Raw genomic sequence first — 26532 nt, forward strand, 5'->3', positions numbered from 1 at the left:
CCTCAGGGCATGAGCCCCGACGGGAGGCCCGTCCAGGACCTACCTTGGTGAAGAGCCGCCACCACTGCCAGTTCCGCAGCTTGAGGTAGGCGGCACAGTTCCTCTGCAGGACCTTCATGGCCGTCAGCTGCTGCTGCCGCTTGGCAAAGGCCCTGTGGGCGAGGGGCACAGTCAGCACCTCAGGGCAGGGGACAGACCTCTAACCTGTCAGTCCTGATCTTGCTCCCAGAAGCTTCTCCAGAGGGATAACCCTGCCTGGGCACCTCAGGACAGAAAAAGAGGCTGCCCTTGGGGTTGAGTCCGATGGGTGACCTTGCAGAGGGTGGCAAGGACCTGGGTCACAGGCCCACCCTCCTTCATGAGGTGGAAGAGCTTGTACACTAACTGCAGATCCAAGCCAAGCGTGATCGCTGGTCATTCAGTCGATCTACTAACTTCAGCTTCTCACCCTCAAGACAGCCACTAGCGGGGCCCCTGGATGAGCAAAGGCTCTGGCTCCCAGCGCTCGGAGCTTAGGCTGCAACCTATGGCCCTGGGCTCAGGAGACCAATGTCCTGCAGCAGGTGAGCCCCAAGGGCAGCCTCCTCCCCTGGAAACTCAGGGTGCTCTGGGGACAGACAGCCAGGCTCCGGGTGTCATCCCCACACGACGGACACAGCAAGAAATACCAGTGAGCGGGAGCCTTCCCGGCAGGGAAATCTAAGCACACTCACCACCTGTCAACCTGGTCACTTTAAACATCAGGCGGAAATCCAGGAAGCAGGGGATCAGGGAGAGCCACCTGGGCCTCCCTTAGGCGGATACCTGACTGGCATTAGGGCTCCCAGGCCAGGAGGGTTCGAAGGGCCGAGTGGAGGGCAGGCTAGGGGACTGGGCGGGCTATGACCTCCCTCCTCCTGGGTGTCTCTGGAACTCACTTTCTGGCCAGGTAGCCCCTGCAGCAGGCCTGGAACCCGATGATGACATCAGTGATCTTCAGGTCCCTCTCCTCCTCCAGGTGGGCCAGGACGCCGGCCCGGAAGAAGACCTTGCTCTGGCCGATGCGGTACAGGTTGCTGTCCAGCTCCAAGGCTTTGATCTAGACAGGGGAGAGCAGCCATGTAGTGCGTGCCACGCAGAGCCCTCAATCAGTGAATGCTGAGATCCTGCCTCGGGTGGGGAGTGTGTGTGTGTGTGTGTGGAGGGAGGGATAAGATAGGGTCAGTCCTGGAGATTCTGCTTCGCTGCTTATCCTGGGGCTCAGGGGATGCTAGGAAGAGGGGCATGTGGGTTCCAGCATGGGCAGGGTTGCAAGTCAGACTTGAGGAAAACACAGAACCTCAGCTTTAAAGGGAATGTGAAGTCCTCTCTTCCTCCTCCCCCGCCTCTGCGTACTACAGTCATGCTCTTCAGAAGCCCAGGCTGCCACCCTCCAACCAGGCACCAGCATCGCGGTCACGGGAGAGGAACACACTCCAGAACAGGCCAGGCCCAGGTTTAAGAGGAGGTGATCCTCGGCCTTACCCTCTATGAGCTCACGTCTCCTAAGCTATAGAATGGGGATGCTTTAATTAAAAAAAAAAAAAGAGCTAACAACAGAATAAATAATAATACCTTCCTCACAGTAGAGCTGTGGGAATTAGAGAAGGGAATGAAGAACGGGACCTGGAGCATCGGATGGCCAATGGAGTATGGGTGTCACGTGACCCACAGGGCACCCCGCCCCCCCAGTCAGACGGGCACTGGCCATGTGGGCGCACTCCAGCCAAAGGTCCTTGCAAGCAAAGGGAGCTCAACTCACCATGAGCACACACGCCTGCTTCCCATCCATGAAGCCCTTAGGGATGGAATTGGGCGTCAGGATTTCGTATCTAAGGAAGAGAAGAGAAGCCAGGTCATTCATCCCCGTTCAATGCATGTGGCCTGGAATATCCGTGAGAGAGGGCCACCCCAACAGTGCGGCAGACTAGAGTTCCTTCCACGTTTCAAGAAAAGAAGACACTTTGTAATATGTTAAGCAATAAAAATTTAAAAAAAGAAAGAAAGAAAAAAAAGAAGACATCTGGAGAACGCCACCCTGCCCTTCCTTAGGCTGACGGCACAGGAAGCCTCAGCATTTCCCGGCACGTGAACAAAAACTCAACGGTGGACTATTTAACTCACTCAAAGGTGAGCTTTCGGTTGGACTTTCTGGTTGCTAACTGCCCGGTCTCCATGTCTAGAACCCCAGAAGGCCACTCATCTCTTCCTGACATGCTGCTGGGCACTGCCAATACACAGGATGGTCCAAGAAATAGAGGGCTGGTCATGATAGTAACTGTCACTAAACACAGTCACTAGGCAAACAGGACAGTGTCATTAACGCGCCTCTCCGCACACATGACGAGAAGCTGCAGTGTTCTATGACTTCCATGTCCTAATGTTCCTTTAATGCCCAAGTCTGGCTGATCTCTGTAAATTGCACAGCGCCTCTAACTGGAGCAAACAGTGCCAGGCCCCGCAGTGGTTAGGCATGAAAGCCAACAAGATTACTTTCATAAGAAAAGCAGGGAGATCCTTTTTGATGTAGCGGGTGGAGCAGAGAAGGAGCGTGTGAGGAGCTGGCCAGACCTCGGCGCTCGGTGGCCGAGGAAGAGGCTTCCTTGCTGGAAGGCCCTGCCGGGAGGGAGGCCTGCAGGCCCCACTCACCTCTGCCGGAACTCCTGGAAGACCACGCGGTTGGGGAAGCCCTGGCGGCAGATCCGAATGCCCTCGAGAACCCCGTTGCAGCGCAGCTGGTCCAGCACCAGATGGGGATCCAGTTTGCCAGACTAGAGAAAACACATGCGTGTGGTCTTGCTGCGGTGCCTAGGAACTCACGGCGAAGGGTGGGGGGCCCCTCTGACTCAACAGGGCCAAAGCCTCAGGAGTCCCAGCAATCCACGGGCTTTGATGCTAAGTTACACGATGCAAGTCCTGGAGAGGCTACAAGATGGCGCCACCAGGCGGCAATGCAACTTCAAGTGCAGCCCACCCCCTGGGAGCCCCGAGTGCTGTGAGGGAGGAACCACTGCTGCTGGACAGACCAGGGCGGGACGCCCGCACCTTCTTCTCGTGGTTGGGGATGATGCAGCGGACGAAGTTGGGGTTGGTGTTCCTCAGCGTGGCCATCAGCTTGGCCAGCTGCTCCTTGTAGAGCTGCCCCACGGTGCGGAACATGCCCTTCCGTGTCTTGAAGGCCCCGGGCAGCGCCGTCTCTGACATGCCGGCCACCTGGTCCAGGCCGATGATGCGGTCCACTACAGAGAGCACACAAAAGCACGTGAGTGCCCAGCGGCCCCCGCAGGGCAGGAGAGAGACAGACATCTGGACAGAAAAAGACGTGAGACTACAGAACAGCAGGAGCCTTTCTGCTTAGTCCACAGTCATCCCCAGTGAGGAGCACACTTGACCTCATGAGCAGGAAGCAGGAAAGGGGGAAGGGCTGAAAGCTGCCGAGATTGGTCTCTCCTGGGCAGCAGCCATAGCTCTGTCCACATCGCTTATCCTCAGCCCACTGGAGCAGCTACTCCCAGAGACACAATAAAGCTCGCCATGTGTTTGGAACAGTGAGCCTAGCTCTCCCTCCCTGGCTCTGGGTGGTGTGAAAACTTGTCTTACAGGATCCTGTAGTCCTATGGTCATAGCTGGGGAAAAAAAATCAGTACCCTGAATTCCATTGCCCTTCACCTGAGCACGGCCTAGGAGGCAGGTGGGGCACCAGAGCTACATGCCCTTGTCTACAGCACTCAGCACTCAGCACTCATGGTTCGCCATCAGGGACCGCCCAGGCAGCGCTCTCTAAACCCGGGACCTAGAGCTGCGTGGTGGCATCCGAAGTGGAGTCCTCCACAGAACCACAACCAACTGCGCCCGTTCCACTCCAGATTCCTCACACTCTGCGACTTGCTCTGTCTCCAAGCTCAAGGGTCTTTATCATCTGCACCAACCCTCTGAGGAGCTGCCCTTGTCACTGTGACTCATGCACAGAAGCGATGAAATGAACTGCTTCCTCCACGGCATAAACAAAACAACAAACGAACCCAAAGCAGCCAGCGACCTGAGGTCAGGTTTAGGCAAGAGCCAATGTTAAACCGGAAGCCGTCCGCTGCAAGATGCAAAGGTTACAAATTCTGTGACAGTCTGTTCCCTACTCCTTTATGGCCAGATCTCGATTATTTATTTGAAGACAGCAAGGAGGACAGAAACTCAAGACAGAAGCCAGGAGTGAGGATGGACCTGATGAACCAATTAAAATGGAAGGCATTTTTGACCTTCTACACCCAGGGCCCCTCAGCTTGCCCAGAGGAAGATCAAATATGCACCATAATAACTGGCTTCCTGTGGGCCTGTGCTGCCCCCTGGAGGCAGGTGTGGGGCTTGTGGAGTTTTTGGTGAAGGAACACACAGATGCCATTTTATTTCAGAGGCACATGCACAGGCAGCTTCACACCTACACCTCATGCTGAGAGCCCTGAGCCGTTCAAGCAGTAAGACGCCACCTTCAAACGCCAGCCAAGTGGAGCTCTGAAGAGCATATGGGTTTTTAAACAAAGTTTTGTCCTTTAAGATCTGTAACATGAGATCTCCTGATTTGGCTGGTTCTCTCCCAGGGGCCTGCGATGGGAGGAGCCTTCCCACAAGGCCGGGCAGACCAGGGCGGCGCAGTCAGGCAGGACAGCCAACAGGCAGGACGACGTAGCAGAAGCATTTGCCACAGCCCTGGATGCACCACACACAAGGGCCGCCACTCGGGTGGCCAGTCACCTGGTTCTACGTGGAGAATGGGAAAGCGTTGATAGAAATAGGCTCTCTGAGTGCTCTGCATCTCTGCAACAGAGAGGTTAAAGCAAAACCCAGGCAGAGGGAGGAGAGACCGACAGGACCGTGAGAAAGCGCAGCTCCAAGCCACCAGCCTACCCAGAAGAGGCGGCAGCGCAGGGAGGTGCGGACAGGAACCTGCGTGGCCGGGCTTTGGGCCACCTGTGACTTCCCACACGTGGAAAGCGCTGTGGCTTGCCTGCAGACAGCAAAGCCCTGAGAGGAAGTGGCTATGCAGCACATTCAAGGGCACTCAAGGGCAGCCTCAGCCCTTCGGCTCAAAGAGACACTGTCATGGGAGTACAATCCCCCCCTCGGACTCTGTCAGGTGGAGACGCACCCCTTGTTTTGTGGCTCAGCCACTGCAAAGGTGGGGAGAGCCACAGGGAGACGGGGTGGGGGCAAAGGGCATACCATCCTTCCACAGCTCCGAGACGAACTTGTCTGAGGACTGGTGCAGGAGCGTGGCGATGTTGTCATTCAGGGGGTCCATGTTCTTCATCAGCCACTCGTCGGCTTTGTAATCCACCTGCAAGAGTCAGAGTCCTGAGTCACAGGCTGCTCTGGGGACGTGACACCACAGCCTCTCGGAGGACATGTGTGGGCAAGTTAAAACACATGAACACCCCTTGACCCGGTGTTTCTATCCCTAAGAAGGAAATGATGAGTGACAAGGGCAAGGGACCAGCAAGGAAGATGTTTCCTGAGGTGTTACACAGACAGCAAACAATTTAAAACAACGCAATTACCCAGCCTACCAGACTAAGAAAACTATGCTGCAGCTACACAAGAGAATATTCAGGGTGGGTTTTTCTATTTCATTTTTAGGTAATATGACAATAAAGAAATATCCTAGAAAGAAATATACCAAAATGTTTAATATTACTTTTTAGTGATAGGACATTTTGCCTTTTGTCTTTTCAGGATGTCCAAGTTTTCTCTAATGAGCATGTATTCTTATCTTTTCTGAAATATGTCTTAAAAATACAAGTAACATGTTGTATCTTCATTGCAAAGACCCCAGAACAGTAAGAGCAGAGCAGCAGGCCGCCCTGGCCCCCTCTGTCCAGCCCACACCACAGCCCAGGGCTGACTGCTGTGCTCTGGCTGGTGGTCACGTGCACTACTGTCAACGACATGGTGATGTGGCTTCTTTTTCTCTAGGAGCAGAGTTATGTCCTGGGAGATGACCAACCCCAGGCCAGTGTCCTGGCCACCTGCGCACAGCCAGCCTGCTGGTCCTCTTAGCTGCTGCGGCACAGCCCAGGTGCCCAGGGGTGGATGCGCACGGCCAGTTTCATCATTGTTCAGACCCCCGCAATGGGGTTCGGGTGTGCCCTGGTTTTTGCATTATAAACAACGCTCAACAAAAGCCTCCCCGTGTGGTCACTGCCCGTGCATTTCTAACAGGCGGAAGTAGAGGTGCAGGCTCGGGCATCACCTTAGAAACTGCGGAAACAGTGTTTTTGTTTTTTTAATGGGTAGTTTAGTCAAGAGTTGCTTCAGCAGCCTAGGAACGTGAGGAGCGAAGTCAGAGGGCTGGGCAGTGGGGCCATGTGCCGGAGCAGCGGGCGTGGACTCGTGTGGCTCAGGAGCAGTGCTGTGAAAGCCCCCGGCTCTCCTCACCGGGTCACGCTGGCAGTAACAAAGCTTTCACCACTCAACCACACCCGCACCTCCCCATAATGACTGTTTGGCAAGGTCTGGAGACATTTCTGCTGTAGGGAGGGTGCTACTGACCTCTAGTGGGAAGAAGCCGGGGATGCTGCTAAACATCCTACACAGCACAAGACAGTCACCGACAAGAACTACTGGCAGTGCGGATGCTGAGAGGCCCTGCCTAGAGCACTGACCTGTGCCCAAATGTGACCCTGTAAGGTGGGAGTCGCCCCCGTTTTCCAGATGAGACAATCAAGGCTCAGAGGATGAGGAGCCAAAAGCCACACAGCAGCAGAGCTCAAACTCCAGAGCCCATGCCTTTAGCACAAATCTCATATCCGCACTAGAAAATGTGCCTAAGAACAACACACACAGCATTACCCTGAGTGCCTTACAGGATGGCGGGAGCTTCTGATGAAGTGCAGCACGTGACGGGGCTTTGCAAGATGGGACAGCTGTGTGAATGCTGACTACTGCCACCAGCACATTATCGGACGCGTCACTGGATGAGAATGCTATGCCCCGTTCCTGCCCTGGGGCTGCCTGGCTCATGGTCTTGGAGTCCCTCCCATCCTCCTGAGAAGGTCCAGCCGCACTTCCTGTGCGCGTCCCACTCACCTTGCCGGCATAGTGGATGATGCAGAAATCAGCTTTGTCCTTCAGCTGCTTGGGCTTCTGGAACTTGGGGTGAGTGCCCTGCTCCTGCACCACCTTCTCCACAAAGCTCTTGTCGGTGGCCTTGGGGAACCAGCACTCCTCATCCAACAGGGCCAGGATGCCAGGGGGACCTGCCTGGAGGAAGCACAGCATCGCCCAGGTAAGCGTGCGTGGGAGCTCCACCCCAGCCCTCCCCTCACAAGAGACCAAAGCCTGGGGTTTCCGGGAGTTTTCAGAACCCCCAGAATCTCACCAGAAGGTGGGCACACTTCCCCCACAGGAAAAAGAAAAAAAAGGAGCATTACTGAAAGCACTCCATGTGGGGATTCTAATTTAAAGAGACACTTCTGAGGTCTAGGCTGTGGCCGACACACCTCAATCCAATGATCCATCACAGGGATTCTCCACGCCAGTGCTCTGAAGTCACCTGGTGGGCTTCCTGGACTGTGCAGACCCCGATCCATGTGCCCAGGGGCTGCCCTCAACTGGCGCCCCAGCCCCTGGAGTCACTCTGCGACATCACCCCACACGCTCTGTCTGCACAACCATGTGGTGAGACATGACTTTTAGGAAGAGAAAGTGCGCAGAGCCCCTGAGCTGCCCGTACTGGGTACACCGTGTAGACTGCTGACAAGACGCAAAGCCAGATGCGTTCTTGTGCACTGGAAAACTCCACTGAATACAAGCTCATCACAAAACAAGTAAACTGTTCCATGCCAGGATGACGGAGAGATTCAAACCCCACCTTTGAGTAACACTCTAAAAATGCACAAACTCCTTCCCAGGCCTTCGGACCACTTCACACTTCAGTGTCAGTCTGGTGCACACGTTCTGGAGCAGCCCAGGATTCGGGGAGAACGTGAGTTCAGTGCATTGAACCCTCATCAAGACATAATCCGCACACAGAAACGGCTCGGGCTCCAAAAGAGCACAGCCCTGAAACCTAACCCACACCGCACCGGGTGGAGCTCTCCATGGAAACCGACGACAAAGGGGAAGGGCTCTCAACCTCCCGCATCCATCAGCAGTCAGTGCTGTGGGACAGGAGTCCAGTGCTGGGTCAGTCCTGAGAGGACAGACCGAGCCTCCGCGTGTGCCAGAAGCAGCATTCGGCAACCTGGGTCCACACAACCCCACACAGCGAAGGCATCTGGGGCTAGGATCCTGCCACATAAAAGCCTGCCTGTTTCTTCAGGACAAAGAAAGGCTTGTTGAGCTCACCCCTCGAGTAGATACTGGGTGGTCTTCTGGGGCTGAAGACAGGAAACCCAGGCACCAGCCCCATCCACACCTGGTCGGCAGCTGCCCCAGGCTGCCAGGCACCAGATCTAAGCCCAGAGCTTATGCCTCCAGGTTGCTCGGACGGTAGGACTAGACACCCACAACCAGCATGGGTGGGAGGTAAGAACAGGGTCCCCAGAGGGAACGAGTGAGGCCAGGCCGGGTCTGAGATCTGAGCAGGGATGGCTCTTACTGGCTTCTCGATGAGGTCGATGCAGGGCTGCAGGTCAAGCCCGAAGTCGATGAAGTTCCACTCGATGCCCTCACGCTGGTACTCCTCCTGCTCCAGGATGAACATGGTGTGGTTGAACAGCTGCTGCAGCTTCTCGTTGGTGTAGTTGATGCAGAGCTGCTCGAAGGAGTTCAGCTGCAAGGAGGGAGAGCAGTGTCAGGGGGCTGCCCACCGTGGGGCCACACCCACCATGGGCCATGCCCACCGCCCCTTAGGAAGGAGTGGAACAGGGATTCAGGAAGGACCTGCTGGGACACCTCAATGCTGCCCCTGTGGAGCCTGTGGAGCCTAAGTGATTAGGGGCCTTCCCTTATCACACCAGTAGCAGTTCTTCATTTCCTGAGGCCCGAGGACCTCTCTAGCAGCCTAGTCAAGCCCTTCTAAGCATAATACTTTAAAACGCATAAAATAGATGAATTATGAAAGAAAGAAGTTATGTTATAATATAATTATCAAAATACTGAGACACAGTAATACATTATGCTTCTTTATCAACAAGCACAAGGGCTTGGTAACTCTTAAAGTTTTGAAGTAGAAATGAACATACACAATTATTACATCTCTGTCACAACCACAACATAGGAAAACCTACTCCCAGTGCAGCTGTGGTTGGTGGAGTTTGCTCAATTCACAATGGAAAAAATGTGTCATTTCAATGAGAGGCTGGTGAAAAACAGAGGTAATGTTTACCCCACCCAAGGGCCTGGTTCCTCTGGAATCTACCATGGGCCCCCGGGTTCAGAAGCTCTGATTTACCAAAACTATCAGCTTTTTCCTACAAGGTCTCAAAGTCCTTGTGGGCAGGGGCAATGTCTTGTCCCAAAGTTCAAGAAATATTTTCTAGAAGAATAAATCCACAGAAAGACCTGCCCATGAAGCCCCCCAGGACGCCAGCTAGAAGTCCCATTTTCTCCAGCATTTCTTTTGTTGTTGTTAATCTACACCCGAGAATATTTTCCATTGATTTTTAGAGAGAAGGGAGGGGAAAAGCAGAAAGAGAAACATCGATGTGAGAGAGACACATCGATTGGTTGCCTCCCTCCCAGGCCCTGACCAGGGTTAGGGATCCAGCCTGTAACCGAGATTCATGCCCTTGACCAGAATCGAACCTGGACCCGTCAGTCCCCAAGCCGATGCTCTATCCACTGAGCCAAACCGGCGAGGGCTCTCCAGCATTCCGGTTGGCAAAGGGCATGCCTGTTTCAGCTTAAAATATGCCCAATGCTAGGAAGGAGATGGCCAATTTGGTTGCTGTGGAACTAGCGGAAAGAGGATTCACAGACAAGGAGAAGGAGCCAGAGGCCAAGGAGGCGGCAAGGAGGACATGGGGGCAGCAGGAAGAAGCTCACATCGAAGATCTCGAAGCCGGCGATGTCCAGGATCCCGATGAAGGAGGCGCCCTGCCGCTTGGTCTTGTCCAGGGCCTTGTTGATGCGCAGCACCAGCCAGCGGAACATGCGCTCGTAGGACGCCTTGGCCAAGGCCTCGATGGCAAAGTCAGCCTGGGGGGAGGAACACCAGGGGACAGCGCGTCAGGTACCAGGAGCCTTTAAACCTGAACCCTTCGCCCCAGTAATTTCACCTGCAGAGCCCTCCCCCAGGGAAACAGCCCTAAAAAGGGAGAAAAGCTTCGTGCACACAAACATGTTCACCGCAACGTTATTCACAACGACGAAGAGTTGAAACAACCTGACTATCCAACAATTCAGACGCAGTAACTTAGAAAGACATCTGCAAAGACCTTTTTAAAATAAATGGGGACATACTGAAGTACCTACAAGAAATGACAAGCCGTCTGAGATTTGATCCAAGTAATGTGGGGGGTGGGGAGAGGAGGCGCAGATAAGGGTAACGGTGAGCCAAGACTGGCCATGAGTTAGTCACCCTTGAAGCTGCCTGTGTGATGGGCACAGGGGCTCATTACACTGTCCTCCCTACTTTACCTGCAAATGTTCGAAAAGTTCATAATAAAAAGCCAGGGTGACAACTAAGTTTGAAATAAAAAGAAGGAAAGGCCTTGCAGGAAATAACAAGCTGCCCAATGACTGTCGTTGGGGAGGAACTAGGGCAATTTTTTCTTTCTCTAGACTTTTCTGTAATTCCCCAATCTTAAGTGCTTGTTTGTATAGCATTTTCGTAATGAAAAAACAAAGGTTCTAACTGCTAGGGAAATGAACAGTTGGTAATGATTATGCAGGCTGCCTTTCGAAAACAATGTCCTTGGCTCTCTCTGCACAGAATCACCCGCAGGCTGTTGGCCACCAGTGTGAGGACCGGAGCACGGCACTCTGGGAAAAGGACGAATCAACTTGAACTTCAAAATATTTCTGGGAGATGGAGTAGCATCTTAAAAACGCCTATCGCCACTACAGAAACTAGAAACTGCCAACAGAGGGGATAAGTGGTCCTGGCTAGGAAGGACCTCAGCTCCCAGGGAGGCGGGCACAGCCGTGAGGCACAACAGAGGAAAGGCCTGCCCATCTCTCACCACAGGCAGCAAGACAGCAGGTGGTGGAGAGACAGCCGCTTGGCACGGACCTCAGGGATGGTGGAGGCCGCAGCCACCCTGGCACCAGAAACATCAAGTTCTCACTTTAGACCAGAACGGACAGGCCTGTGTCCTCGCTGACCAATCAGTCTAAGCATTGGCTTGATGCAGAGGCACATCGCAGCCTAAGACTCTATTACGGATGGCCCTTCTAGGCAAGCGGCCTGGGGCATGTTATGAACTTCTCAGGGTCAGCTTCCCCGTGTTCTTTTTAAAAATACATATATATTTTTATTGATTTCAGAGAGGAAGGAAGAGGGAGAGAGAGATAGAAACATCAGTAATGAGAGAGAATCATTGATCGGCTGCCTCCTGCACACTCCCTACTGGGGATCAAGCCCCCCCAACCCGGGCATGTGCCCTTGACCAGAACTGAACCTGGGACCTTTCAGTCTGCAGGCCGATGCTCTATCCACTGAGCCAATCTGGCTAGGGCTCGTGTTCCTAATGGAGTAAACATGACCTTGTTCTCAGAGCTGATGTGAGGACTGAATAAGGGAACCCATGTGACAGTGCCTAACTGAGGCATGGCCCAGAGCAGTCCTCAAACTGGCCCCTGCCAAGACCCTCGCTGAGGCAGCGGCCCAACCCCGCTGCCAGCGGGCACGCATACCTGTTCCTTAGTCTGCGCCTTCTGGACGTAATCCCGTCCCACCTTGATGCGAGGGGTGAGGATTCCTCTGGTGAAATCAGTCACATTGATACCCAAGAGGTGGGACACTTTCTGGGCAGCTAGTATTTTTCAAAGAGAAGGAGGGGAGGAGAAAAAAAGTTTTAATTAAACTCGAGAACAAGTCCCTCTGCCCAGCCTCTACAGAGAAGAAAGCTGTGGTGGTAACTGAGCCGGCACCACCAGGACAGCTGCCTCGGGAGCCTTCCCCTTCGACCCGGCGGGCACGGCAGGGAGGAACGCGTCCTACCCTGGGCCCGGCATTGGTCCCTCTGCACACTCTCAGCCTCACCTGCCAAGTGTGCAAGTAGGTCTTACCCACAAACAGGACCGAGAGAAGGCAGCCCACCAGGCCCCGATGAGAGGGGACTGAACAGCACTGGCCCACAGAAATACCTTTCAATCCCTGCACCCACACGTTAAACATTTTTCTAAAGCCCCTAAGCAGGGCACATTAAGGCTGATAACTTAAAAGGGTCATGTGCAGTGACCCACAGGAATAGCTGTGGCCGAGGCAGATAGGTGACAACAGTGTTCCGGGGCCCTGATGCGTGCACGGAGAAGCGTGCATTAAGCCGCAGCAGCAGCCGAAATCGTGTCTTACTGAAACAACTGGTTTGGTCTCAGGGACGAACAAGGGAAACCCTAGTCCACACGATCACGGCTTTCTACCTCACTCTGATGCTGCCTCCGTGAAGAAGGGTCGTGCTCAGGTGTTTCACAAAAAGTGCGAGTGATAGCCAGCCAGTAACACACAGAAATTAAAAAGAGTGGCGTGTAGAATTCCTACAAGGCTCCCTCCTGAGCTGACCCGAGCCCAGGCACCTGCCCCGTACTCAGTGGGAGGACCACGGGGTTACCTGTGTTGTCGGGCATGGATGCCTGGTCGGTGTTACGCTCCTTTTTGAAGACGATGTTGCCGAGCTGAAGAACTCCCGAGATGACCCGCAGCAAACCTGGGATGCAAGCAAAGGCAGCTCAGAACCGAGCAGAGGGTGGAATAAGCCCTGACTGGGCCATGGCCTAGTCCACGTGGAGGGCTCAGCACCTGGAGGGCTCGCTGCCTCCCGCCAGCGCGGCTGTCTCCGGGGCCTCTGGAAGACCTCAGCTTGAACAACCCTGTACTTAGATGCGAGCTGTTATGCTTCCCAACACCTCTAAATCCAGACCAACTAAGGATATGCCTCTAGCCCAAGGGCCATGCCACTGTCTATTTTAATAAAGTTTTATTGGAACACAGCCAGGCCCATCCACTTACATATTATCTATGGCTAATTAAAGGTGGCTCCAACCTTAATGCTAGGGAATGGGTGCACTCTCCCCAACTTTCTAATAAAGCCTCAAGGCCCTTTTCACCCTCGCCACCCAGAGAAATGAGAAGACATAGGCAGGTTCCACACCATTAATCATTCTAGGCCTCACCAACACAAAGATCCCGGCCCCCGGCCCCCACCCCTACCACACTCCCTGAGACAAGGCAGGAATATTCTACTTTCAGCAAATGACAAGGACTGCAAGGGCAGACATAGTCCCTGGGCAGGTAAGCACCTGTACTGTGTTCTCCTCTGTGTAAATGCCTGTGGTTCTACAGGGAACAAATAACCCTGAAACTCAACCCTGAGGTACCATCTCCCACACACGCAAGGCTTCCTCCAGCTTCTCCAGGGCTCCCCAAGAGCCAGAGCCAACAGGAAGCTCTCCCCAGGCTCATCGAGAGAGTGATGACCAGCCTGGGCCTTCCCTCCCTCACCCCCAGGAGGGCCAGCCTGTACCAATTTGCTCGTCTTCTGGGATGCTCATAATCCTCATGGCCTCCATGGTCTCCTGGAACAAGTCCTTGTCCTGCTGACCGGGGATGGTGACGTGCCCATTGGACAGGAAGCGGTACTTGTTGTATGGCTCCAACAGGAGGTCCGCTGTGAGGGGTGGAGGCAAGGGCGGTCAGTGACGTGCTGAAACCAGGGCTCTGGTCAGCGCTGCAACATCAGGGGCCTGGGAGACTGGGTAGTGCCCTCAAGCCCCGAGAGACCCCAGGAGCTGTGGAGTAGCCAGGATGCTGACTTTCCTCAGCGTGGGAGACTGACACGCGTGGAGCCCACAAGGCCCGTGATTCACAGCTGCTGCACCCACAGTCCGCCCTGGCTTTTCTCTGCATGGTTAGAAACGGAGGCCATGTCAGAATGGCCTGGGAAACAGAGCTCATCTGGCTTCTCCTCCCCAGACCTCAGCCGGAGTTTTATTTCCCAGCTGGCGTGCTGGCCCGGTGCGCAGGAGCCCCCATGCCCAGCAGCCCCCATGTCGGCAGAGGCCATGACTCACTCTTCAGGTGCTCTCCAGCCCCGGACAGGAGATAGTAGAAGATGTGGAAGGTCCGCTCATCCTTGGCTTGGCGGATAGCACGAGATTTCTCCAAAAGATCTTTGCAAACGTTGAGGAGTTGTGCAAGCTGGAAGGAAGGCAACCCCTCCATTCCCTCTATCCCCACCACAAGCCAGTGCACTTCACCAGGTGCAAAGAACGGCACAAAGAGGCCAAATAAAATGCAAGCAAACTCTCTTGGCTCTACCCTTCCAGGGGTGTAGCTTGTCCAAAGAGGAGCGTACACATTGGGACCTTATCTATTTCAAGAGCCCCCTTCCCACGAGCCCGTGGAGATCAGAAGGCTCCCCCAGAGAAGGCTGTCATGCTGGTGTGGGGAGAAATAAATCAGCCTTCACCCCAACTCCACCCCCAGGCACCACACTGGATGATCTTTGATAGGCCCGTCCCAGGCGAGGCTGGACTTCATCCTGCCCGTGAAGAAAAACCCGACTCATGCCAGCACCAGTTTGGCTCAGTGGATAGAGCGTCAGCCTGCGGACTGAAGGGTCCTGGGTTCGATTCCAGTCAAGGGCATGTACCTTGGTTGCGAGCACATCCCCAGTGGGGAGTGTGCAGGAGGCAGCTGATTAATGTTTCTCTCTCATCGATGTTTCTAGCTCTCTATTCCTCTCCCTTCCTCTCTGTAAAAAATCAATAAAATTTATTTAAAAAAAACAAACAAACAGCTCAGAGTTGGGCTTTCAATGAGCCGATCCTGGTACTCTTTCTGATGCCGCAGAGGAGGTGTCCTAACAGGCCCAGGGAGCAGCTTCCTCTCCATCACGGTCACTTCCCTCCGCGCTAGACCCAGCACTCTAGTTACAGTAACCATAAGGATACAAGTCTCAATGTTGGCTCCCACGATGTAGCCATTGACATCAAAGTTGATGCGAATGAATTTGCCCTAAGAAAAGACAATGAAGAGGTCAGAGGCCCCATCCTCCAGTCCCTACCTCCAGACGGAAAGCCTGGATGGAGAAAACCAACGTGCCTGGCAGCCCGGGCCCCGCACCATATACCACGTGGGCGCTCAGGACTCAAGTGCCCCCTGCTTCAAGCATGGAGCCAGGATGAGGTGCGGTGGTGCCAGTTCTCCGCGCAGGGAAGTGTTCCCCACTGCCTGGTCTGACCCAGGCTCTAACGGACTACAGTGGGACAATCGGGGACCAGCAGTGACTCCCCACTCCCTAGGCTGAAGAAGCTGCATATGGAGGTGCACACTGACTAGAGTACGGCCTGCTCTGCTCCATGCAGCTGCCCAGGAAGCACCAAGCTGGAATCTTCCTCACTTCTAAAGCGAGGGCACCTATTTGGAAGGTAACATGTGCCAAGGCTCTGTGTAGTATCCCCCACCCCACGAGCCAGGACACAGCTGGCCGCCACTCACAAATCGCGAGGAGTTGTCATTCTTCACGGTCTTGGCGTTCCCGAAGGCCTCCAGGATGGGGTTGGCCTGCAGCAGCTGCCGCTCCAGCTCGCCCTGGAAAGGACCCAGAGGTGCGGTGAAGGCCAGGGAGAGGAAACGGGGGCAGAGCCCCCTGCAGGCTTGGAAGGGAGGTGGCCCTCCATGCCAGCCTCAGCCTGGTCTCCACGTCACTCAAGAGCAACCTTCCCACCAGAACCTCAGATACCTTGATGGTTTGAACTTAGTTCCCTGGACTGACCGATCAGCGGGCCTAGAAAGGGGAAGTGGCAGCTCCCCCAGCTCCAGGAACCTGGTACAAGGACCCAGATCAACCCCAGAGGATGTGTACGAGGGCAGCCCATGAACCAAAAAGAGATACAAGGCACCATTCCTTCTCTGGGACAGTCTCCATCCCAGGTACCCTGGCTTCCCTCTGCCCTCCTTACCTCAATCCCCACCCAACAGGCCACATTTTTCCTATTTCATAGGCCAGACACAATTCATCTCATCCGTGTCCTAATACACACTGCATTTCCTTGCTGGTCCCTGCCCTACCACCCCCCAAACCCACTCCTAGCACATTAGGTGGGTGTCTGAGCATGGGATCGACAAGGGTTCTGAACTGTTTATTAACACCTACTTGTGTTAATAAACTCTACTTGTGGTCACATGATGCTTTGTGGTTGACAAAAAGTGCCCTTGTGCCTTCTTGTCCCTGGATTCCCATGATACAATGGGGCAAAACAGAGTAGCCCCATTTCACAGAAGAGAAAACTGAGGTTGAGGGAAGAAGAATGGTCTGGCTGAGGTTATGCAACTATCAACTAGCAAAGCAGGTATTGGAATTCGAGTCTACCACCAACAGCTGTCAGTCACCGCCATTCTCCCGCCCTTCGGGGCTCTACCTGTCAAGTCAGATCAACTTTGGAAGCAGCCATTGTCCTCCCAGCAGACCAGATAATAACTGACACTGGCTGGGGAAAATACGGATCTTGTTCACTTTAATACCTGGGTACCCTCTGGGGGAAAGAAGATCGTGCAAGGGCCGGGCGGGGTTCTGGATTTATTAGCAAGGCTGGAGCCAAGCCAGGATTTTACGGGAATAAAGGCCGCCGGTGAGTGATGAGAAGGAAGACTGGTAGGAGCAGCAGCTCCCCGGAGAGTCGTGAACTACAGTGTTCCAGGAACACCTGCCGCAGCCGGAGTGCTGAGGATGCAGGAAGCCCACTAGAGACTGGAAGGGGCCTAGCAGACCCACCTCTTCCCAGGCCTGAGGGAGTCTTCTATTCTCACACCACACAGCTAAGTGAAGGAGGGTCAGGCAGCCAGGTCAAAGGGCAGGGGTCAAACACCCACAGCCGGCTCTCCATGTGTGCCTGGCGCCAATGGTCATAGCACACTGGAATGCAGGCTTGGGAAGGCCTGGAAAGTCTGCAAGGCAGCCCACGGGCAGGAACTGGGTGAGTGCTGCTCCCCCACCCACTAAAACACTCCTCTCAAAACACAGGCCCGGCAGCCAGGCTGGCCGAGCCACTCCCATTCCCGCAGACAGATGGGAGCGGGGCCGGACAGGAACCTGGTGCGGCCTCAGCTTGGAGGTAAACCCAAGGCCTCTGTCTCGGGCCTGCAGGCAGTTGCCACGGAACACAGACGGCCAGACCAAACTCAGGAGCAACCATTAGGGATTCCAGAGGCCAGTTCTCTGCTGACAATGGGATGACTAACCTAGGGGTCTTTCCCTCTTGATACCTAATTGAGCACAGAGGAGACTTATTTTTTCAATGAAATTTGTGGGATATGAAGTTAGGAGTTACTGGAGGCCGTGTATGCTCATAGTTTGGAATTACCCATCTGGCTTCTGAAGGGCTTCACTGGCTGGGGGTTCTGGCAGTGGGCTACAACTAGTACATAAAATATAGGGGGACGGGGGAGGTGGGCAAAGGTCAGACTATGGAATTCCACCTTGGAAGTCTTTTTCTCAAGCTCTACCTTGCCAACCTGCGCCCAGCCAAAGCCCAGCCTTCCCACAGCAAGGTGAGGCCTGGGACGTCCAGTGGGTGGTCTTGGAATGAGCAATTGAGTCCCTCACTGCAAGGGGGAGAGAGCTCAGCCAGAGCGTGCCACGACAGGCCTCGGGTGGTAAGTTCAAGAGTGACTCGGGCCCTAACCGGTTTGGCTCAGTGGATAGAGCGTCGGCCTGCGGACTGAAGGGTCCCAGGTTCGATTCCGGCCAAGGGCATGTACCTTGGTTGCAGGCACATCCCCAGTAGTGGGTGTGCAGGAGGCAGCTGATCAATGTTCTTTTCTCATCAATGTTTCTAACTCTCTATCTCTCTCCCTTCCTCTCTGTGAAAAATCAATAAAATATATATATATATTTTTAAAGTGACTCGGGGCCCAGCTGTGTGGAAAACCGCCACACAGCTTCAGGCAAGGAAATCAACTCAGCTGGTCAATGGCCTTTACAATCCAGGGCCTGAGCAACAGTCAGAAACCAGAGGCAACCTATTCACTCACTGTGGTTGGACTTGGAGTCAGGAGCACGGTGCCCATTACACACCGAAGCCTGGGGAAGAGGATGGGACAAGTGGGCTCCCACTTATCACACCCTCCTCCACATGCCATGTTACCTAGGTGCTAGGGGCTGCCTTCCCCTCCGCAGCTGGAGTCTCGGAAGTCATGCAGATGGGTCTACATTCCTGCTCTCTACCAGGGACTCTAAGGTCACCCTCTACAGAGCCAGGCGCATACTAGGCATTCAATACATAGTTGGGAAATGGATTTTACAGCAAAGTCAGAGATGGAAAACCACAGCTAGAGAACTCCTAACCTCACAGCCCTGTTTTAAAAATAGGCCTCCTATAAAGAATGGAAAATGGGGGGTGGAGAGAGGGAGCAAAAGAAACTTTATTAGTTTCTAAATATAACTCCTGACGCCCCATGGAAAAAGATTCAGAATGTCTTGAGAAGTTTGGCACATGAAAAGTTACTTTTGGTTCCATTCCAGAAAACTGTACTCATTAGGACATTATGCAGGACACACCCAGGTCTGCATGCAAAGGGACACACACCCCTACTTACTTATATGCGCGGCACACAGCACCCCTGTAAGGGGGAGCCACCCAGACAGCGCAGTTCCCCCGCAGCCTGAGGGGATACCGCGGACACTCAGATTTGACAGGGAAAAGTGTGTGCTTGCGAGGAGGAGAGAGAGAGCACCACACAGGCATGCTGAGACCGATCCCCCCGCTCTGGGCAAGTCCAATGTGGGCCTTCGAGGCACTGCTTCTGACCACACAGAGGCGGCAGGTGAAGGGGCCCACCATCTCCATCTGGTCTGAACACTGCGCGTGGGGGGCTCCTGGACAGCAGATTCCCGCCCCACTGTGCCTCGGTCAGGGTTCTGCACGGGGCGTTACGCTACGGGGCCCGTGGGGAGTTCGCGGCAGGACTGGAATTGCTGAGAACAGCTAGGTGATGAGGCCCATAACCATTCTGGTGGAGCTGTCATTTCAGAGTGCACGAGAGGTCACCGTGTGTCACACCCAGCCCCTCCGCCCCAGACAGTCAGTGAGCTGAGCCTATGAGAATAATTCTAGCCGAAGAAAGTGACAATGTGTGGAGTGAAAAGCTGCTTAGGGAAAAATACATAATTCAAGGGCACACGATGATGAGAACACGCATTCCTGGTGCAGAACGTGCAGTAAACGTGCAGCTCACCTAGCGAGGACACTGCTGAGTTCGACCATAATCCACCAAAAGGGAGAGGGGGAAAAAAGGGAGGTGAGAAGACTTTCCGATTGCCCCTTCTCTCTTCGCTGGGGGCTGTCCACCCAGGGGCATTTCAACAGCAGGGAAAGCAGCAGGGAGTCAATTGCAGGTCTGCAAGTCTCCATCAGCTTGAGAACCAAGGTTTAGAATCTCTCTTCCAACCTCAGAGGTGAAGGCCACACAGCAATTAGCTGCCAAACCCCTGGGGGTTCCAGTTTCCATAGCAACTCCGAAAGTTGGGAGGCCAAGGGAGAAGTAGGCTGGCTACCAATGGACAGCCTCCTGCAGCGTCGATGAAGCAGGCGCAGCCTCTGCTCCTTCCCCACAGGCTCTCACCTAAGCCGAGCCATGAAGCATTCAATGCTCTTCCTCCTGGGGAGGAAGGCCCACTCACCTGGTCCTTCTTGCTCTTGTGTGAGGAGGCCACGTGAGCCAGATACTGAATGACTTTCTTGGTGTTCTCCGTCTTGCCAGCTCCAGACTCACCCCTGCCAAGAGAACCAAGGGAGTTAGGAGAGGCGGCAAATCCTTGAAGTCTGTCCCTTCCCCACTGCATGCTCTACTGCCCACCATTCTGTTGGGTGCCAGTGAGGGGCCCAACACCTAGTGGCAGAAGAGGGGACGGGCAAAATAACGCTGGTTCTGGGATCCTCACTCAGGCCATTTCCCATGGCCCACTGCCTGCCCTGGTCACTTGGCAGCCTTTGCATCCAAATGTCTTCAGAAAAGTCTGAGGCAGCTGTTGACTCAGGGGTCAAAGGCACTCATACATGTTCCTTCGAAGCTGCACTTGAAGGAATGTTCTGTACCACTAACTCCCGCCGCAGTGGGGTTTATTTATCTCCTTGTCAAGTTCAAAGGATGAGGATGAGACATCCAGTGTCCTCTTCAACCAGGTAAAGAAAGCCAGTGCTCAGAGCCAGAGGAATGCATGCCAGAGGGGCCAACAGATGCCGGCCTGCTCGTCAGGTCCTGAGGAAGGCGGCACAGCTAGATCTTTGCCCATGAGATAAAGCTCATCCGTGCTGTGGGAACACTGGGCAGCCCGTCCCCTGGGGGAGAGGCAGGGCTTGAGCTGGGAATAGATTACCCATCAGCCTAGGCTTTGGTAGGAGTCTCAAGGGGAAGAGCAGATCCAGTGACACATGGCCCCGCCACCCCAACAGAAACACTTACGTGCAGAGAATGGACTGGTCCTCTCGGTCTGAAACGAAGAAGACATCAGGTTAACTTCTGGCTCCCCTCGGGCTTCTGAAGAGCTGCCCGTTCCCAGGAGAGGCAGCCCCGAATGCTGCCTCTGCAGGGGGCCCTCCACGGCGCTGACATGTGCTGGCCCCATGCCTCACTCAGAGGAGGGACATTCCTGGGTAGCAGCCACTCATCCTCCAGGAGCTCCGACTGCCCACGCTCACTGCCCTCCCTGCCCCCGTGACACCAGAAATAGTCTGTCTCTCTCACTTCGGAGAAAGTCAATCTATGGAAAGCTCCCCAGGAACCTACTTTTCTGAGCACCCAGGTGGGGCATCCCCTGTGTGTTTATAACTGGGGGACAGGCTGTTAGAAATCAGGCGTGTGGCAGGCGTTTTCAATACCGTCCCCATCTGAGTAAGGAGCATCGGTTCGGAGGCTGGGTGAGGGGTGTGGTAGGTAAGGCTGGTTTGCAGGGGCACTGCCCTGGGGCAAGATGCCGCCTTGGTCACATGCAGAGCCTCTCAGAGCCCCAGCCTCCTCCTGGGATGGGGACAATGATATACATGTAGATAACATGCAAGAAAGCACCGGTGTGGTGTCTGACACGTGGAAGATGCTCAATGATGTCAGCAGATTTGTAACACGTGGGTCTCCGGGCCTGGCTGTCAGGCACTTTCTGCACCTACCCCCAGCTCTGTGACCCTCGGCGAGTAAGGACATAAGCCACTCAGTGCTCCCCTTGGGCGCAGGGGGAACAGTAATACCCACACTTGGAAGCTAAGTTTGACAGAGATGCTTTAAGATCTTCGGCCTGACCTATGTCAGTGCTAAGTGTGCAGTTTTAAGCAATGGCTGAAAATACAAACTCACTATTTCCTCTTTTCATCCCACCCCATGTAACACCCCCAACCCGCTTGAAGTCAAGTCTGTCTGAATCCAGGACTAGGCTACTTACTGGTATTTGAGCTGTGGAGAGGTATTTCATTCTCCAGTCTGTTTCCTTATCCACAAAATAAATATGCTCCCAACTCCCAACTCCCTGGGAGAATTAGTTTGAAGAACAGAAATGACATATGAAACGGCCTGCATGGTGCCCTGCAAATAGAATGTACTCCACAAGGGGCTGCTGCCTGTTCAGGAAGCTGCCCTGAGGGGGTGGTAGTGCATTGTCAGGGCCGGGAGCACTTCGAGTTGTTAGCACTTATAGCTGTTAGCACAGGTGCTGCACAGAAACCGATGGCCATCCGGAAGGACTCCCACTGGCCCCCACCTGGCCAGCCAGGGCCCTGCAAGGCGGCAGAGGGAAGGTGACTCATAGCTTCCTGTGTGCATGGCCTCAGGAGACGGATTTGCAGACGCACAGCGAGGTCTGCTTCTTGGCAAGTAAGCCTCCAGCATGCCTGATCTCACAGCACACAGGCCTGGACTCTTACTACCCTCGCTTCTCTGTCTGCGGATCACTCAGGAGAAAAAAGGGAGTCGGGACAGAAAGAAGGAAACCTAAACCTCAAACCTGACACAAACAGCAGCTGCCCACCCAGCTCCTCTTCAGCCTCCCCCTGTCCCCATCAAGAAATAACAGGGTGGGGGTACGGAGGGAACTCAGCCTTTTGCCTTCACACAACCCCCCACCACCCATCCTGCTCTCCACTGTGGAACGCTCAGAGCAGGCCCCACGGGAGCAACCTTGCTGCCTCCATCTCAACTTTCCCACAAAACAGAGTCCTTCAAGGCTGGGGCTGCGGCTGGGGCTGGGGCAATCTCCATAGGAAAGGCAGAGGGAAGGAGCTGGGGGCTAAGAGTTGGGGGAGACAGTTTCCATCACCTGCCCCCTAAGCACAGAGTAGCGACTGAGAAGAATCTGGGACAAACACGGTTGTGATCTGGGGCCCCAGCTCCCCCATCACATCTTCCTGGGCCGGCCCCAGCTGCAGGCATGTTTAGTCAGCGCTCACAAGCGGGCAAGACCGTACCTGTACGTGCTGGCAAGTCGTGAGACAAGCAGCAGCCTGAGACAAGCAGCGGCCGACACTACCATAAAAGGAAACATTCCCATCCCTCCCAGAAGGAACCGTTTTCCCAGAACTGCCTAGGCCAGGTCCCTGGGATGGCTGGAATTCCTCTAATTGTGTGAGGAGTCAGATGCTGAACAACAGGAAGCAGAACAGCCCGCTCCCCATCCGCCCACATGTGGGTACACACACATAGGTGCACATGCACACACAGGGACATGCACAAGCTGCACATGGACACGTGTGCACCACAAGTACATGTATAAGAGATGCACACACACAGGGCCACATGCACACAGATTCCTGCACACACTCAAATTCCAATTCCAGACCATGCACGCCCCCACCCCAGCTCTTCCTCTCCTCTGACCTTTCACCTCCAATCCCTGAAGCCAAGTTAGCACTGTCAACACAGCCTAAAAGGGAAAACTCCAAAACTTTCACTTTTCACTATAAAGAAGCCTCAATTCGCCTTGCCAGGACATGCATTTGGGCAAATGCTTGTGCAGAGGAAAACTGACGGGAGGCCTATCTTATTTTCTCAACTCTGGTCCCCAAGTCTACCTGCCTTCAATGAATGACATCCTGGCCCTTACATCCGAAGGGTCTTTCCAAGTCTTACAGTAGTTTTGGCTCTGCTATCGTGTGGCCTTACAATAACCCTGGGAGGTAGATAAGGCTGCATTGTCCCTGCTGTCAGCCTCCTCTTCTGGGCAGTGCAATGGTTAGAATTCTCAGCAGCCAGTCAGCTCTCCACCTGACTCAGTTTACTCTGCCAGACCCCTGGTGCATTCCAAGGAGGCCCCTCCTTAATACTCACTCTATAATCCCTTCCTTCCCACACAGGGTCATCTCACGGGCTGGGGACACCTGAGAGTCCAGCCCACTCAGTTGTTTTGGCTCAAGTCTTTATTTGGGCCCATATGAACTAACGGCTAATTTGAAAACGCCCTTCCTTCCTCCACACCAGAGGAGACAGACAAACAGGCAGGAACCCTGTGGCCCAGACCAGGGGGACACACCCCCCAGAGATAACCCCGTTCTGGGAAACGGGCTCCCTGCCGGGATAAGGCCCTCCACCGGACTTCAGAGCCTGACGGCTCCTGCCCGGCCTCCACTCGGTGGGGGTGGGGTAGAGACAGAACTATGACTGGGCAGTGGTTTTCCATGCTTTTAAAAGAAAGAGCAGCCTTTCCTCAGATAAAATCTTTCTGAATTCCCAATATGATGAATGGGGGATAAAACTGAGAGTTGCCTGCAAGGTGGAAACAGGGTTCCTTGGAGAACACTTTGACAACCACTGGTCCTGATGTCTGGAGTAGTGACATCAAGGAGAAAGCCACTGGCCACGTGCTCCAGAGCCCTGGTTCCAAGCCTCGCTTTGCACTCCCCCTCGTGATGCCCGGCCCCTGGGGCAGCACAGCACAGGTGCTCAGAAACTGTCCTTAACAGCCAAGCCCTCTGCTGCCCAGGTCCACGGGGCACTGTCCATGGAGCAAGAAAGGTTTTAAGTTACACATTGGTGGTGAGGCCATTCCCTCTCCTGATTTTATTTTAAACCCCCAGTGCCCAAGGCGCTCTGGAGCTGAAGCACATCTCCAAATGGACAAGTGTTTCCAGGCAGCTGAGAAGGTGGGCAGAGATGACCACAGATATTTCACCCCAGGACCAGACTTATGCTTGGGGCCTATCGCTCACTTCCTCTGTGAGAGGAGCTGCGATTCTTGTCCATAAAAGGCCATGAGGCTCACACAGCGGTGACATCAGCCCCGACAGGAAGTACAGAAGGAAGAGAATGGGCCTGGTTCACCAACAGGCCTGGTTCACCAACAGGGGCTCGGGGCTGACTCATTGGAGGCTCACAAGATAATGCCTCCTGAGGTTCGGCCAGAGCTGCTCTCTCAGGGCTACACCTACAAGAGCGTCCTGCCCCCAAGACGCATCTTCAAGTCAACCTGGTTTCTCGAGAACAAGAAAAAATGGCACAAAGGGCAGTTTCAGGTTGGGTGATGTGCTGCCTGGGGTGAGACTAATGGGATGACTCATGACAAACGGACCTGAAACTTTCCACCACCAAGGGATCTGTCTTTCATGAAAACTGAGAGCAGACCCCTGGGTCAGTCACTGAGGGAACCCCTACTCCAAGTCACCTGGGACAGGAAGTGTCAGGCTGCCCCACGCAAACTCCTGGACTCTAGAGTCCTTTCCCCAGAGAGCCTCTCGTGAACCCATCAGGGTCTTAATGGGCCAAATGCATTTAAAGCATGAAGAGAACTGTGGGTTCGAGCTCAGAACCTAGGGGCTGGGAAAGGCCTAGAGGACATCTGGTTCCACCATCTGCATCTAGAGGTCAGGACACCGTGTCCCGAGAAACCCAATGACTTGATCAAAGTCACGCAGGCCGGGCCAAGCACCCAAGCCTCTGGATGCCCAGTGCTTCCCCAGAGCGCTCCTTCAGGGCGGCACTGAGCCGCCAGCAGCCCTGCCTCCGTGCTGCCCACTCGCAAAGTGTCACGTGGGGCCTTGCAAGCTGTCTCCGAAGCCAGCCCCAATTCATGAGCTTGGGTTACAAGCACCTGGGAAGCAGAGAAGTGTGAAAAAGCAGGTGCAAAATAAAGCACGTTAGCCGAGGCTGCAGGTGGATGCCGGGCCCCGGAGGCCTGTGCCATGGAGCCCCTGGCAGCCCGCCTGCCTCGCAGTCAGCCAGCGAGAAGGCAGCCGCCGTCGGTGGCTCCCAAGCACACAACATGGTCACCGGTTATGTTCTCTCCAGGGCACAAAGGTAGGCCACGACCAGACAGATGCTCGGTCAGCAGCAACCCAAGCCGGAAGCCAGCTGAACTTGGCCCAGTGCCTCTGCCTACACACTCCCCCAAGGTAGGGCTGTGGTGTGAACCCTACTGAGGAGGCCCTAGTCCCCAGTTACAAGAGGCAGAGAAACCAGGCACCCTTGATAATTAAAAAGCAGCTCAAGAGACTGCTCTTAGCTTTCATTATGTCCTAGGGCGAGCAAAGCCCCAAGCAAGCCTTCTGTACAGGTGAGCTCCCAGTACACAGGCAAGCCTGCCAGAAACCACTGCTGGTTGCTTATCCACCTTTCCCATGGGCGGGGCCAAAAGCGAGAACGTTCTGTGGGTTACAGCTGAGGCAGCTGATAGATTTGTCAGGGTGGAGGGAAATTCAAAAGCCACATGTGAGTGCTGACGGCCCACAGCAAAAGCCGCCAGGACACTGGGAGGACAGTGACACCTGAGGTCAGTTCTGCTCTGTGACAACACTGCCCTCGGGAAAAAGAAACACAGGCAGAAACCTGGCTGAGTCCTGGGCAGGGAGGACTAAGCCACCGACCTCAGGTCTGCAGAGGGCTCGGCTCGAAGTGGGGGAGAAAGAGGAGGACAGGGGAGAAGGACAAAAGGCCATGAACAAGGAACTTACAAACACTGCCAGGCAAGGCTCAGGACAAACTTGGCTCAATGTTGGAGCAGAAACAGCCCTGCAAAGAGAACAATGGGCTTTGCGAAACACCCTGTTGATGAGTTGTGTCAAACTTGCTGGAGAAAATCAGGAACATGAAGATGCTTCCTGAAGAAATCAGGGGCTCTGGCTGCCCTGGAGAAGGGCAATCAAGTGAAATGAAAGGCCAGAATTTGCTCCCAGAGCATGGCTTTTTTCCTTGGCTTTCAGCTTAGACCTCTGCCCCATTGTTCTTGTGGACCAGTTCATGTGGGAGAAACATTATCTCCATCAAGAGTCACCAAGCCCAGTTGGAATGGCATCCTGAGCCCCAATCAATACTGTTTGTTTGCCAAAGAACCTCGGGTCCCCAGAGTTTATGACAAAGGTGGACACTGGGCCAACACCGTGGTCAAGACTACAGGAACTTTACAGAAGCCACTTCTAGAATCCTTACTCTTATCCCTGCAACTT

The 26532-nt window shown here is 54.3% G+C and overlaps 1 protein-coding gene across 1 annotated transcript in view; it reads right to left on the bottom strand.

Annotated features, from left to right (window-relative positions):
- Positions 1-26532, bottom strand: part of MYH9 (myosin heavy chain 9) — an 89787-nt gene that overhangs the window by 19810 nt on the left and 43445 nt on the right. Inside the window, exons 4-20 of the mRNA XM_081084770.1 lie at positions 20579-20606; positions 19797-19890; positions 15614-15706; positions 15067-15130; positions 14185-14283; positions 13638-13781; positions 12726-12821; positions 11809-11927; positions 9997-10149; positions 8609-8782; positions 7096-7269; positions 5233-5347; positions 3064-3257; positions 2668-2789; positions 1781-1850; positions 918-1078; positions 44-152 (exon numbers count right to left, since the gene is read on the bottom strand). Of these exons, the coding sequence (XP_080940896.1) occupies positions 44-152; positions 918-1078; positions 1781-1850; positions 2668-2789; positions 3064-3257; positions 5233-5347; positions 7096-7269; positions 8609-8782; positions 9997-10149; positions 11809-11927; positions 12726-12821; positions 13638-13781; positions 14185-14283; positions 15067-15130; positions 15614-15706; positions 19797-19890; positions 20579-20606 (2009 nt within the window). The remainder of the gene's footprint in view (positions 1-43; positions 153-917; positions 1079-1780; positions 1851-2667; positions 2790-3063; positions 3258-5232; positions 5348-7095; positions 7270-8608; positions 8783-9996; positions 10150-11808; positions 11928-12725; positions 12822-13637; positions 13782-14184; positions 14284-15066; positions 15131-15613; positions 15707-19796; positions 19891-20578; positions 20607-26532) is intronic.

Source organism: Myotis nattereri (assembly GCF_964212035.1).
Source record: "Myotis nattereri genome assembly, chromosome: 2".
Lineage (NCBI taxonomy): Eukaryota > Metazoa > Chordata > Mammalia > Chiroptera > Vespertilionidae > Myotis > Myotis nattereri.